Here is a 15054-nt window from a genome sequence, read left to right as displayed (position 1 = left end):
CCTTTCTTCGTTTTAATCACCCCCCCATGCATATATGTTGGTTCAACATCGATCTTCCCACCCACCCTCTTCACCATGTCTTCTACAGTTTCCATTCAACAAAATCTCAGCCCTTTATTATCTCTAGGAACCCTATGCAAGTCTCTAGCTATTTCAGGCCTGGTCTTGTTTCTGTTCTACACCTTCTTGTTCAACCCTCCAAATAATTACCAGCCGTCCGATCTCCTATCAACTATAAAGCAAAAATGGCCAATCAACATTCCTCCCACTACCAACAACATTATTCCTCCCACTACCAACATCAACCACATTGTTTTTGGAATTGTCGGCTCCATGAACACATGGAAGTACAAAAACTCATACTCTGCAGCGTGGTGGCAGCCAAACATAACCCGGGGATATCTTTTCCTCGACAGAGCTCCGACGCCGGAGTTCCAACCATGGCCTTCAAATTTCCCTCCTTTTCGTGTCAACGAGGATGTCAGTAAGCTGAGAGCATTTCCCAGAATGGTGAGGCCAATGCAGGTTCGGATTGTGCGAACTATAATGGAATTGTTTAGGCAAGGAGATAAAAACGTGAGGTGGTATGTAATGGCAGATGATGATACTGTCTTATTTGTTGATAATTTAGTTGGGGTTTTGGCAAAATACAACCATTCAAAGTACTACTATATTGGGTCGAATTCTGAGTGTGTTAAATCCAACTTTGATTTCTCGTTTGATATGGCTTTTGGTGGAGCTGGATATGCTCTGAGTTATCCTCTGGTGGAAGCATTGGCAGCTAAGTTAGACGCTTGTATTGAGAGATATCCATACTTGTACGTCAGTGATTTTATGTTGCACTCATGTTTGGCTGATTTAGGAGTTCCTTTAACTCACCACAAAGGGTTTCACCAGGTAATTGCGTTCAGTTTCTCTGCAGATTCTATCTGTTTGTTCTGTGAAGTATTTAAGCACTACTTTCTTTTCTTTTGAATAAAGCAAGAAATTTTGAAAATGAAAATGCTAGGGATTTTCCCATCCCCTTTACTCTCTGACGTGGCAGTGTGATATTGGTGGTGTTTGTTAAACACCACCATTCCACTAAATAGTATTATTTATCTCATTTTTTCAAAAAAACCAATATCTAAACATTCTCACTTTTTATTTTACATTATTTACTTTTTACTATTATTCAAATAAAAAAAAATCACTACAAAACAAAATTTTTTTACTTTTCAATTCTACTTTTTCACTTTTCTATACTAATTATTATTATTTTTTTAATTAAAAATAAATAAACAGTGTGGTATTGCCATGTTATTTAACAAACAAGGTCATTTCTTTGTCATGCCACAACCCCCAAAAAAGTTAATGATTTGACAGTGCTACATTAATTAAAAAAAAAAAAATGTACAATCACCTCGGCCAAACCTTTAGAGTGGTTGCCTCATCTTTGGAGCCCTTGAGACAACCACACTCGAAGTGCAATCAGGTAGTCGTGGCTACCAAATCAGGTGGTGTCGACCACCCTCGTGTGTTGGTTGAGAGTGATACCTACCAGGAAAGGGGGTGTATACGTAAATTTTTGCTACATCAGGGAATAAGGGGGTAAGAATAAAATGAGAGTTTTTGTACTTTGTAGCATTAGTTCTTTTCTCCCTATGCTTTCAATATTATGTACTATTGCACCATATATTAAGCCCTAATTATTTTGTGAATATATATTGCAGATTGATCTAGTCAATGACATATCAGGTCTTCTATCAGCACACCCCCAATTTCCTTTCCTTTCCCTCCACCACATCGACACCGTCGACCCAATCTTCCCCTCCATGAACCGCTCGGAAGCCATAAACCACCTCATGAAGGCGGCGAAAGCCGACCAGTCGCGTCTTCTTCAACAAACCATATGCTACCACAGGCCAACCAACTGGTCTTTCTCTGTCTCATGGGGCTACTCTGCTTATATCTACGAAAACATAATCCCTCGGAGCATTTTGTGGAGACCCCTCGAGACATTTAGGCCATGGGCAAGAAATGCAAGGCCACCCCTCTACATGTTCAACACCCGTTGGCTCTCCAACAATGGCTGCGAAGCTCCTCATGTGTTTTTCCTTGATTCTATAGGCCGTAGTGATGAAGGAGACCAAATTGTAACCACATATATTAGAAAATCAGCTCGTGGTCTTCCACCCTGTTCCTTCACTGGTAATCATTCTGCTGATCCAATCACCAAAATTCAGGTGTTTTCACCTGCAACAACACGCATGGAGGTACGTGATTACTTTCACTTCTACGTACCCTTCATTATTATCAATGAAAATTGCTAGAAACACTCTCATTTTACTATATGTGATTGTCATACGACGAGGATGACATGACAGTGAACATAGTACTTCTGATTTTATTTTTTACAAGCCTTACTGATTCGAAGATTGATTTTCACAGCTACGTCATCTCAGTTGTATAAGAGTCATATAATAGTTTATTAAATAACATTACTCTTTAATTAATATTCTAAAATTTTTGGAATTCTTACCTTCTATTAATTTACACACTTTAAGGTAAAAGTTCATGAACTAGAGTAGAAGAAAGATAGGTTAAATTTTGACAAACAATTTTTTTTTTTTTTTGATTGTTAAATATTCTTCAAGGATTTAACATTACTTTTTATTTATTTATTAATAATTGTTTTTTTTTGTGTGTGTGTACAGGCAGGAGGAAGAGACTGCTGTGACATTGTAAATATGGGTAGAAGCAATAATATTACGGAAGTAAAATATAGGGCTTGCATGAAGGATGAAGTAATTGCCTAACTCTAATTAACATCAAATTAATGGCTTAAATTATACTTTAATTCTTTTTGAGCCAAAAACTTTTGTTTATTTTACTGGTGTACGCATACGGATACTTAGCCTGAATAATTTATATATATAAGTGGCGTAAGGCTACTGTTTGGTTGTCGAGTGAAACATAAATGGTTTTTTTTTTTCTTTTTTTTAATTAGTAATTTACTTCAAAAATTACATGTGGTTTTTCCAAAACTATGATGATTGATAAGACGGTGTAATCTAAGAATGGATATAATCTTTGATTAAATATGAAAATCAACAATAAAATAAATATATTATAAGAGATTAAAATTAAAGCAAGAAAAGATTTCACATTAATGCTATATATATATATAGATCAATCACGCAAAAGCGTTGTACTTAATTGATTCGTGCCTTCCAGATTATTTGTTTCAATGTGATCGAATTCCTTGACACGCAACTTTTCAAGATTAATCTATAACGTCTACTTAAATAAAATAAGAGATTTGGTTTAGAATTAAACACAAAGAGCTTCTCAAAAACACATTAGGAGAACTATAATACAAAGGTACAATTTTTTTCTATGGAAAACTCTTAACGGCAACACTAGATAATATTGGAAAGTTGATATTACAAAGGGTAAGCAATCTTCTCTCTTGGTCCAGAAAAATGATTAGTCAAGGATTAAAAAACAGCAACCATCACACATGCAATAGCAAACTTGATTAAACTAGAATCATCCTACGTCGATCTCCAAAAAGTCAACTTGAATATTTATATTATTGATCAATTTATATTCGAGTTATCTGTTTCCTTGTATAAGTAGCTTTAGGGTTTAATTGTATAGGTGGATTTATATTCAATTATAAATAAAAATTTATGTATTATATACAATCAAGTTAAGGAGCACAATATAGTACTATGAACAAGTCTATAGTCATTTTAGGCCTGGTCTTGTTTCTGTTCTACACCTTGTTCATCCCTCCCAATAATTACCCGCCGTCCGATCTCATATCAACTAGAAAGCAAAAATGGCCGACCAATATTTCTCCCACTACCAACAATATTATTTCTCCGACCAACATCAGCCACATTGTTTTTGGAATTGTCGGTGCCTTGAATACATGGAACTCCAGAAAACCATACGTTGAATCATGGTGGCGACCAAACATAACCCGGGGATATCTTTTCCTCGATGAACCTCCGACACCGGAGTTCCAACCATGGCCTTCAAATCTTCCTCCTTTTCGTGTCAGTGAGGATGTCAAGAAGATCACAACATTCCCGAAAACAGTGAGGCCGATTCCGGCTCGAATTGTGCGAACAATAATTGAAGCATTTAAGGAGGGAGATAAAAACGTGAGGTGGTATGTGATGGGAGATGAAGATACAATATTTTTTGTTGATAATTCAATTGGGGTTCTTGCAAAATACAACCATTCAAAGTACTACTATATTGGGTTGATTTCTGAGTTTGTCAAGGCCAACTCATTTTTCTCGTTTGATATGGCTTTTGGTGGAGGCATTGGCAGCCAAGTTAGACGCTTGTATTTTGAGATATCCGATCTCGTATGCCAGTGATTATATACTGCACTTATGTTTATCTGATTTTGGAGTTCCTTTGACTCTCGAGAAAGGGTTTCACCAGGTAATTAATTTGCTCTAATTAATGTAGTTATGAAAAGAATTTAATGTGTGGACGTGGGCACCTTAATTTGATCTCTTCTCTCTTATATGCTTTAGTATGTTGACATGCTTTACTATGTTGTATGCAGATTGATCTACGCAATGACTTATCAGGTTATCTATCAGCTCAAAGGAGTACTCCTTTCCTCTCCCTCCACCACATTGATGCCATTGACCCAATCTTCCCCTCCATGAACCGCTTGGAAGACATAAACCACCTGATGAAGGCGGCGAAAGCGGACCAATTCTGTCTTCTTCAACAAACCATATGCTACCACAGGCTAACCAACTGGTCTTTCTCTATCTCATGGGGCTACTCTGCTTATATCTACGAAAACATAATCCCTCAGAGCATTTTAAGGACATCCCTTGAGACATTTACGCAATGGACGAGAAATGTAACATCACCGCTCTACATGTTCAACACCCGTAGACTCTCCAACAATCCCTGTGAAGCTCCTCATGTGTTTTTCCTTGATTCCGTTGGGCATAGTGATGACCAAATTGTAACCACATATATCAGAAAATCAGCTCGTGGTCTTCCACCTTGTTCCTTCACTGGTAATCATTCTGCCAATCCCATCACCAAAATTCAGGTGTTTTCACCAGCAACAACACGCATGGAGGTGATCACTAGCTACATTAATTTATTTTCTATTAATTCTTCATTATTATTAGGAAAAATGTTAAGACGACTACCATTTTACTCACATTTATTTTTTTGGTGTGTGCAAGCAGGAGGAAGAGACTGCTGTGACATTGTAAATATGGGTAGAAGGAATATTACGGAAGTGAAATATAGGGGTTGCATGAAGGATGAAGTAATTGCCCAACTCTTAACGTTACGTCAAATGGCTTCTTGTATACATTACAATTAGGCCTCGTTTGGTTCGCGGATTGTCTAGTCCATTGGAAAAGGATTAGCTACCACTGGGATTAGCTACCACTGGAAATAGATTAGCTAATCATATTCTTTTGTTTGGTTGTAACACTGGAATAGACTACCTAATCCTATTCCTTCGTTTGGTACAGTGCAATATGTTGGTGAATGGAATTGTATTGTGATCTTATTTCCTAAAATACCCTTATAATATAAATACAATTTATATTATTAAGGACTTTCATTCTCTTTTTTTTTTTTTTTTAAACATAAACAATTTTACTATAATTTTTTTTTTTTTTAGTTATGTCATGTATATATAATTTTATATATATATACACGCTTGAACAAGTATGAATAACCTGTGTTCAAGTGTGTGTATATATCAGTGTGATTTTTAATTCAATTATATATATATATATATATATATAACTAAATTAAAAATCACACTGAGAAAGTATAGAGAAAGAGAGATGGAGAAACAGAATAAAAAATAAAAATAAACCCTAAACAGAATCAAAGAGAAACGATACAGAGAATCAAAAAAAATAAAAAAACAGAAGAAAAATAAAAAAAACTCAAAAACGTTTTGGGTACATATATATACACACACACGCTTGAACAGGTATGAATAACCTGTGTTCAAGCGTGTGTGTGTATATATATATACGCTTGAACACAGGTTGTACGCTTGAACATAGGTTATATCTATATATATATAATTGAATTAAAAATCAAACTGAGAAAATATAGAGAAAGAGAGATGGAGAAACAGAATAAAAAAAAAAATTATTTTTTTTAAAAAAAAAAAAAAAAAAAAAAAAAAGCCTAAACAGAATCAAAGAGAAACGATACAAAAAAAAAAAAAAAAAAAAAAAAAAAAAAAAAATCCAAGAAATAGAGAGAGAATGAAATAACCAAGAAACAAAGAAGAGAAATCGAAGAGAAGAGAAGGGGAGAGAGATCGCTTGCGCAGAGAAGAGAGATCATTGCTTTTTGAGAGATGGAGATCGTTTTGCAGAGTCTCCTTGAGAGATGTGGGTGCTAGAAGGGTGGGGTTTTTGTGGGCAATTTACGCGATAATTTTAATCTCACAGGAAATGATTAGCTAAGCCACTCGTTTTTTAGTGGCTTAGCTAACCCCGTGTATATAGGATTAGTAATCCCATGGGAATAGCTATTCCCAGGAATAGAGTGTTACCAAACAAAGGACTAGCTATACCTAGTGTTAGCTAGTCCAATCCAAGGGTCTAATCCGCGAACCAAACGGGGCCTTAATCTTCAATTATTCTATAATTCTTTTTAGCCAAAAACTCTTTAATATGTTTGTTGGTATTTTGAGCTGCCTCAATCACTAGGCAAATTAGGCAGTAACCTAGGGGCGGGCGGCCTCTAATTAATAAATATTGATAAAAAAATTTCCATAAACAACAGTTAAAGTCCTTATTACCCTCAATATTCCTTAATTAAGGCCCCTAATCATGGTAAATAAGTAATTTAATAAGGCCCTCAATTAATGAATTCTAATAAAATAATTTCCATAAAAATAAAAAAATAAATAAAAAAATTTAAAGACCTAATTGCTGTCAATATATATATTCTTAAATTAAGCCCCCTACTTAATTAATTTCAAAAATGCATTAATATAATTTGATTCTCCAACATTCTGAAATAAATAAGGCTTAAAAAATTGATATTAATAAATAAGGGAATCAAATAATAATAAAGATATTCTTAAATAAAATCCGATCTTAAAGGTTCCATTCTTCAAGGTCGTGGGTAAATATTATTTTTCTGGCTTTGGAAATAACAAACATACCCCTCAAATTAATATAATTAACTGAAGAGGATCTAGTTAATTTCAAAGATTGTGTTCAACGTTTAAAATCAAATGGAAAAAATAAATAAATAAATGCTAAAAGATGAAAGTTTCTAAGATATTTTATTCAATTATAAACTCTTCTCTTTATAAATTTCAATTTTCCTCTCTATATCCCTCCTATTCAAGCCTTATTCAGATTTGAATTCTTCCCTTCTCCACATATAATTTCCTTATTTGCCAGCAACTTAGTCTTAAAGTTATTAAAATCCTTCCATAGTTGATCAGCAATAAACAAAAAAAAAAAAAAAAGGGTTAGTAATCAAAAACTCAATCAATCACTTTCATTATTATATTACTTTTTATTTGATTTTTCAAAATATTTTTACAATTAAGAACAACAAAGTTATAACTAATTTGCCTTTCTTTGTGCAGGTTTTTAGATTTTTTTTTTTTTTTTTTATAATTTATTTTATTCTAGTCAGAATATAATATTTTTTTTAATAAATCATGTTTGTTTAATTTGTAAATATTTTTAATAAAATATGTCTACTAGAAAATATGCATCTTGATATTTTTTTTTTTTTTCATCCCAAAAAAGCGAGAAAAATGATTTTTAAATAAAAAAATATAATTAATATTAAAATAAATATTATAAAAAATGGAGTGAAAGAATTTAGAAGAAACTTAATGTAAAACACAGAAACAATTTATCGTTTTCTTCCACTCTCATATTTTAAGCATAGAAATTTTTACACTTCTAGATATTGCAATAATAATTTATTGTCAATGAATTAGATTAAATATTTCCCCTTCAACGTCACTAATAGGAATCCCTCCATGCAGCCAAAATCACTAGACTGTCTCCTCCTAAGTTCCAAAAGCCACTTCATTTGAGCAAATTACTAACCCCTCATTACTTCCAAAAGCCACTTCATTCTTTGGAATATTGATTAAAAACCTTTATTTTAATTCTCCATGAACTTACAGTTCAATTAGAATCCTTACAATGGTATGCGAAGGAAATGAGAAAAATTAAAGAAAAAAAAGTTGGAATATAAGGGGAAAAAGAGTATAAAATACAAACTGTCAGCTCAGCTTGAACAGTTTTGCGATGTGTGTATAAATATCCAAAAAGACCTAAGCATAGTGGGAACCAAATTTTTGGTGAACTGAATTGGTGCCAATTTACCCAATTTATGAATGGCCTTATGATGGACCAAAACCAATCCAAATTTCACAATGAAATAAGGAATTGCGGCCGCTCTTTTGCTCCCGAGCATTATTGTAGTCCGAGCCATCGAGCATAATCCACCCACCTGCCATGGCAAAGTTGAAAAGGATGAGTCATTGAGGGAGGAGGAACAATTCTTGGCGAAGGGGTTATGTCAGATAAGAGTAATAAATTCTCACAATAATGAGCCCAAGAATGTGTTGCCGGTACGGACAGCAAAGGAAATGGCACCCAGCATAAGCTTGTGCTTGTGTAGCAAGGGTTCCAAAAGCCGCTGTTCAATTACACCAGCTAGAACTTGGTATCTGTAAAACAGAAATACATTCTTGATCAATATTTTAGGTCTGACAATCCATATACTCCTTCAATCTATTTCCACAGTAACAGGCTAGAATATTGATAGATTACATCCATATTAAGGAACCATTTACCAAAATCAGTAATTCCATTTTATCCCTTATGACAACTTTACAATTCTGAAATATAATTTCCTTTCCCATATAATCCAAAGTTTATTACAAAAAGAAAATAGTACCACTCTAGTATAAGGTAGAATTCTTGAATCATATCTTAATCATGCCTTCACCTTTGTCTTTGTAATAATTCTAAAGATGGACTAGGGTCATTAAATGTTATGCAACACAAAATAAAAGTTTTCATACTAGAGAAAATAATCCTCAACACACATCATAAAAATGTTTTTCTATTGGACAGAGTTCATGGTATAATGAGTTGCTCGCCCGTATTCAAGTGTCAACTATCAAAATTTACAGACATCAAGAATGCAGAGAAAGAGAGGTTCGTATTCATTCTTTTTTTTATTTTTTATTCTGGACTCTATAATCATGTAGGACATAGTTTTTTTCAAGATAGCCTTGACAAGTTTCCTTAAAAATATGTTTGAGAAGTGAAGATACTTTTAGGAGGTTCTAACTGGGCTGTAAACCATAACTCCATATATCATAATTGAGCAACCAAGCCAAGTCCACATTATTATCAAAACAATCGACATAGACAGTAGATATTATACTGAATTGTAAACATTCTAAAACACGTGCATCAGTAGATGATTATAAAATTAGAAATAGAGGCTACATAAAGTACTGGATCACCGAGAGCCAAGAAACTGGCATTAATTAAAACCTACATACCGGAGATTGCTAGAAACCGCCATATAGACACCATAGGCAGCACTGGTGGACAGTATAGGCAACGTTTGCTTTTCAACTTCAACTCCAGCAGCCTTATCAACAGCCTTTCTTGCATTGATCAAGGCATTTGTAACAGCTGTGCCAACCTGAATTAAATGAAATTCATTAAATTCCAGAAACTGCATTAATGTTGCTCTGACTTGCATAATATCTCTATGGGCAACCAATTCATTCAAACATCCATTGACAACATAAACAACAAAACTACAGAAACATGACTACGTACACAAAGTAAAGTAGGAAGATAACTAGTCCACTTATGCCTTAACAAATTAATTAAATCGCCTTAACCTGAGGTTGGGTTGAATATATTGAAATCAAGATAGGAGGGGCTATGCCATGTCTTTTACCGGTAACAATTTAGTCCTCATATTTGGACATTGGGTGCGCCTTAACCCAACCTGACTTGTCAAAATTCAAAGCTTTAACTCTATATGCTGCTAACTGCAATCTCCCCAAATTATTGATCCCCAGAGCAGAACAAGATATAAAAAGAAGTATATTGATTGCAACAGCTCTTACACACCCACGGCGTACGTAAGCTTTTCTCCTTTTATTAATGGATATATATACACATAAATTGAGCATATCATATAATGTGTCTAAACTTGTCAACAAGTTTTCATAGTCTTATGCAGTATAGGTTGCACAAATGACATACATTTGGAATTTTCGCACAACAAAAACATTGTAAATACAAAAAATAGTATAATGTCTAAACTTGTCAACTGAATGCCAGATGCAAAAAAGTTCTACAAAAACCTATTTCATTAACATATAAACTAGTAACCATATGTTTCATTCACTGTTGAGAAAAAATCGAAATTATCAAATTGCTTTAAAAATGAGTCCTTCATTATCCATTTTTATACTTGGTACTTTTCATCGTTTTTTTACAGGTATAGATGGAGGCTCAACGTGTGAGAACAGAAAGGAATGAATAAGAGAATATCTTCGAATCCCCACTTCAATTGACCAGGATTCTCTCCAGGATCAAACGGACCAAAACTTGCTTCCTTTTTTCTTTTTTTGCTTAACCAATTTTTGTTTCTTATTTTTATGGTCCCTACATTTGATCTAAATAACCAAAGAGAGGAAAATAACCTAAATTTATCTCTTTAAGTTCCTCTTGTGGGAAGTGCACGAGTAAGCAGCACAATCAACTTCTATAAAAAGCTTCATTTAACCATTTCTTAAAAAATAATAATAATAAATAAAATAAAATCTATTGATGCAGCACTTCGCAGAGCGCCTCTCAAGCTGACAGAAGATAAAAAATTGCAAGAGAATAGAATAAAAGCATATGGATGTTGTAACTAGTAAAGAAATGGAGCACCTTTCTTGATCAATTGAAACAATAGAAAGCAACACTTTAAGAATATGGAGAAAAGCAAAAAAAAAATCATGACTAAGTGCACAAAGCTATCTAAATTGAAGAACATCCCAAGAGAAATATGACAACTAACCAGTGATGAAGCAGTGCCAACTGCAAAAAGCTTTGTCCCATTCCCCTACACAAACCAAACAAGAAAATATAAAACATGCAATTTCGTTGTTGTTAACATGAAACTAAAAAATGTGGGGTATCATTTTAAGCAGCATATTCAAGTTACTAAAAATTTGCTTACCACTATTGCACCAAATCTCTGTAAAAATGAATATGATGTTCCAGCAAGGGCAACCTGAATTTAAGGACCAAATATAAGTAATCAAGTGTAACCTTTAAATCACACAATCTTGGCAAACTGTTCAACTAATTGCATTTTTCTATAGGGAAAAAACTCTAACCTGGAATGCATTATCTGGGCAATTATGGAAGAACTTGGCAATTGCTCCTGCGCTGGTTCCAAGTGGTGGTCGGAGAGCAACAGTAGGGGCAGGAAGATAAACAAGCATAAAATCTGCAATTATGGCCATTACCTAAGAAAGGTAATGACAGAAGTACACATATTCAAAATAAATAGAGAGGATTACTGTAAAAGATATTACATGCAATACGTCTCTTAATAGTTATACAGCAGGGCACAAGGGAGGGGGGATTGACCAAAAGATCACCCAACTCCCTTGGCAAATCAAGGGCATCAATAATTTTAACAATTTCCTCTAAATAACATTTCAATTCACTTTTTGAGAGTGCTTGGTTCTTGAATAGGAAACAATCCATAAGAGAATGAAACCCCTAAAGAAATTGATGACTTACATAAGACAATCTGAGAAGAGGAGGAACCTCATTAGGGCTCCATCTGTTATAAACCAACCGGTGCGACTAGATAATGAACTCAACCTTTCAAATGGATCTAAGCACATTTCTCATATAATATACAAGATCACCAATGAGCATGACAGATGAAGATAATATCATTCCAACTCTATGAGTGGACTTTTTTTTGGGTGATTCAATTAAATATTTTTCTCTGTTATATTACTATATAAGAATGTTCTTAAAATATTGAAAGGTCTTAATTCTTACAAGAATCCATCATTCAAACAAAAAGTGATGGGAACCCATCAAATCTTGTTAGGTGAGTGCCCATCATCTATTATCCCGTTTAACGTACCCTTTTAATGATATCTCGATTACTTGTAAAAAAAACATTCGCTTTGTTAGAAATAATGTTGCCCAATAATTCATACGACTGATAGGCACTTCAAAGAAAGTGGATCACTTAAACTATTTAAATGCTGCATTGTAGAGTCATATGCTTAGGACCAAATAACTGGAGGGCACCTGTGTCATTTGGGCTCTTTGCCTCTCAATAGAGTACCCATGTTGACAAAACAAGCATGGATGTCAAAGTGCCCGCTGGAGACCTCAACAAAATGGAAAATCTTCAAAAAACACCCAAATCTAACACCTGGACTCACCCACGCACAAATCCACATTACATGGGCAAGCACTATAGAAGTAAAAAATTTATATTAAATTAATGATTCACTACACTTGATATCATGAACACATGTCAAATTGAGTTTCCCCATCTCTGCAAGGTATTGATCAAAGATTTTGAAAACAGAAAAAAGAAAGACCACTTGCAGGCATCTCTCGGCCATCAATTTCACTTCATACTCGTTCCTAAACTAAAACGACTGACCTTACATTTCAAATTTTCTTAGTCTTGGTGATCTAACACCATCACATTCTTTCTTAATATTAACCTCTACTCTAATGAGATTTGTCAAGTAATACATCATTGTCTACAAATAAAATACACCAGGGAACCTCTTCCCGATCATGCCCAAAAGCAAATAATGATGCAAGGCCAAGCCTACTGTCATATTAAATTACAAGAACAACCATGAGACAACAACTTTGACAGCACATGTAAGGGAATTACAGCAGTTAATAAGGGGGGAAAATGAAAAGTACAATATGGAAATTGAAGAGATATATATTTGATAAAAGTATCCATACCACATCTGCAAAAACAATTTCCAGCTCATCAAAAAATTTCTCTCTCCTGCGTTCATACTCTGCAGCAGTCTAGAAAATAAACCAAATGAAAAAGGGATTAACCATGGTAATAAAACAAATTAAGGGTTAAACACATTAAACGCAAACCAAGGGAAGGAGAAAGAAGGAAAGAGCAGTTCAAACTTAATATAAAAATGTGTTCCTACAGCATATCATGAGTAGGCATCCATCAAAAAAACATGTTTCTGGTTTACAATGATAACAAGATGATAACAGCCCATCACATACTTTTTTCAATGTCGTCTATCTATAATCTCAAGAAATTACATTCTATGTCCACAGACCCTATCGCATATTCTTTGAGTGTTAGAAAAAGCATAAATAAATACTAAATCCTTCCCCATTTCCATTTGAAAAAAGAAAAAAAAAAACCCAGCTTGCACATATATCACCCCCAATAGATCAAATCAATTCCCTAAAACCCCATTTTCATCGGTATATCTTTTTCCATCATTCTCCACTCAAATTCCGATGTTCTCATCCCATTGCATGAAACCCAGCACAGCTTTTCAAACAAAATCCCCATTCAATCCCCCAATTAGCAAAATTAAACACAAAAAACCACCCACATTACACATACAAATTCCGAAACAAAAAACACCCCATCTCCAAATTCATCATTTCCACTTGTCCCAGAACCTATGCCCTAAATTTAATCACTTTAACCATTATTCTAACTCTGACTCTACTGTATGGGCCGAGTTTGGGGCTCAGGCCCAACACAAACAAGCAAACAAGCAAATAAACAAACAAACAGACAAAAAGCAAAACTTCACTGTCATCACAGTCAACCTTGGTGAAGATCCCGACGCCGCACTCCATAAAAACTTTGGCGAGGAAGAGGTCGTCGGCCAAGAGGCGCTCCTTGAACCCCCCGAACTGCATGAGCCAACGGAGAACCCCGAACTTCTCGAGCTCGAGGAACTTCTCCACCACCGCCCCCGGCAACCGCCCGGCCTCGATCGCGGATTTCAAGTCCTTCGGCAGACTCTCGAGCACCCTCCCAGCCCCCGCAAGCACCATCAGCGCCTCCTCCCTGTTCTTGTCCCCAGCATTCTCCGCTTCCCCCCATCCGTCCCCGCCGTTGTTCCCGCCGTTGTTGTTGTTGTTGCTGCTGTTGCCGTGGTCGTCTCCGCCGCCGCCGGCGAGCACTGCATCGCTCGGGGCAGACACTGCGTGGAGGACCGGGAGCGTCGGGTGGTGGTGGCGGAGGATGGGAGTTGGGGGTGATACGGCGATGCGGAGGTGCAGGAGTGGTGATGACGATGACGATGACGATGAGGAGGAGGAATACGGATGGTTTGGATTGGAAAAAGCAGAGAGAGAGGGGTTGAAGCAGAAGGCGATCGCCATTGTTGTTGATCTTGGGTCTCTCTCTCTCTCTCTCTCTCTCTCTGGCTGCCTCTTCGAGGGGCCGTGTGGGCTGTTCTTCTTAGGAAAAAGAGGCCTCGTGGGTTTGTTTAATTGTTATACCTGTTCGAAATTTCGAAGGGTTTTTGCGTTCGATTGCTATCCCCCACCTCTTTTGTCCAGCGCCTTTACCGCACGCTCCAAATGTGCCCCCAATATTTATATATAAATAAATATAAAATAAAATAAAAATACCCAATCACTCTCTTCATTCCACCTTACTTTAATTTTGTCTAAAATAATATCTTCTCTTTTTTTTAAGTGGGAATATCATTTGGTGACAACTCCAAAGCTACAAAGATGCTTGACACTTGGAGACCATTAAAAATATGAGGAACACACACACACATACATATATATATATATATATATATATATATTAAGGTTTTTCCAATGAGCATATAATGGGTAGCTTAATTAGTTGAAAATTACGTTTTATGATACGGATGTCACTAATTCGAAGTTATCTTCCCATTTTCCACATAAGTTCATAAATTTAATACTTTATATATATATATATATATATATATATATATGAGTGATGATA

General features: G+C 35.2%; 2 protein-coding genes and 1 pseudogene across 2 annotated transcripts; 2 read left to right on the top strand and 1 right to left on the bottom strand.

Annotated features, from left to right (window-relative positions):
• On the top strand, positions 1 to 2941 carry LOC132164703 (uncharacterized). The gene is made up of 3 exons (XM_059575254.2): positions 1 to 897; positions 1713 to 2255; positions 2697 to 2941. Exons 1-3 carry the CDS (start codon positions 76 to 78, stop codon positions 2796 to 2798), a joined length of 1467 nt encoding a protein of 488 aa, XP_059431237.2. The 5' UTR covers positions 1 to 75; the 3' UTR covers positions 2799 to 2941.
• Positions 2942 to 3716: 775 nt separating this feature from the next.
• Positions 3717 to 5359, top strand: LOC132163841 (uncharacterized; annotated as a pseudogene).
• Positions 5360 to 8206: 2847 nt separating this feature from the next.
• On the bottom strand, positions 8207 to 14587 carry LOC132164608 (protein RETICULATA-RELATED 4, chloroplastic). Its single transcript, XM_059575145.2, has 8 exons — positions 13890 to 14587; positions 13038 to 13106; positions 11414 to 11545; positions 11254 to 11307; positions 11092 to 11136; positions 9566 to 9711; positions 8594 to 8719; positions 8207 to 8499 (listed from the first exon to the last, which is right to left on the bottom strand). Exons 1-8 carry the CDS (start codon positions 14448 to 14450, stop codon positions 8463 to 8465), a joined length of 1170 nt encoding a protein of 389 aa, XP_059431128.2. The 5' UTR covers positions 14451 to 14587; the 3' UTR covers positions 8207 to 8462.
• Between the last annotated feature and the right edge of the window lie 467 nt (positions 14588 to 15054).

This window comes from Corylus avellana, chromosome 8, assembly GCF_965113065.1.
Source record: "Corylus avellana chromosome 8, dhCorAvel1.hap1.2, whole genome shotgun sequence".
In the NCBI taxonomy this organism is placed as follows: domain Eukaryota; kingdom Viridiplantae; phylum Streptophyta; class Magnoliopsida; order Fagales; family Betulaceae; genus Corylus; species Corylus avellana.
Note: the sequence above shows the minus strand (reverse complement) of the source record. Positions and strands in the feature narration are given on the sequence as shown.

Coding starts and splice junctions, on each gene's coding strand:
- LOC132164703 (XM_059575254.2), top strand. CDS start 76: ATGTCTTCTACAGTTTCCATTCAACAAAATCTCAGCCCTTTATTATCT. Junction 898..1,712: donor ACCACAAAGGGTTTCACCAG/GTAATTGCGTTC, acceptor TATATATTGCAG/ATTGATCTAGTCAATGACAT. Junction 2,256..2,696: donor CTGCAACAACACGCATGGAG/GTACGTGATTAC, acceptor GTGTGTGTACAG/GCAGGAGGAAGAGACTGCTG.
- LOC132164608 (XM_059575145.2), bottom strand. CDS start 14,450: ATGGCGATCGCCTTCTGCTTCAACCCCTCTCTCTCTGCTTTTTCCAAT. Junction 11,546..13,037: donor AAATTGTTTTTGCAGATGTG/GTATGGATACTT, acceptor TACCTTTCTTAG/GTAATGGCCATAATTGCAGA. Junction 11,308..11,413: donor GCCCAGATAATGCATTCCAG/GTTAGAGTTTTT, acceptor CCTTAAATTCAG/GTTGCCCTTGCTGGAACATC.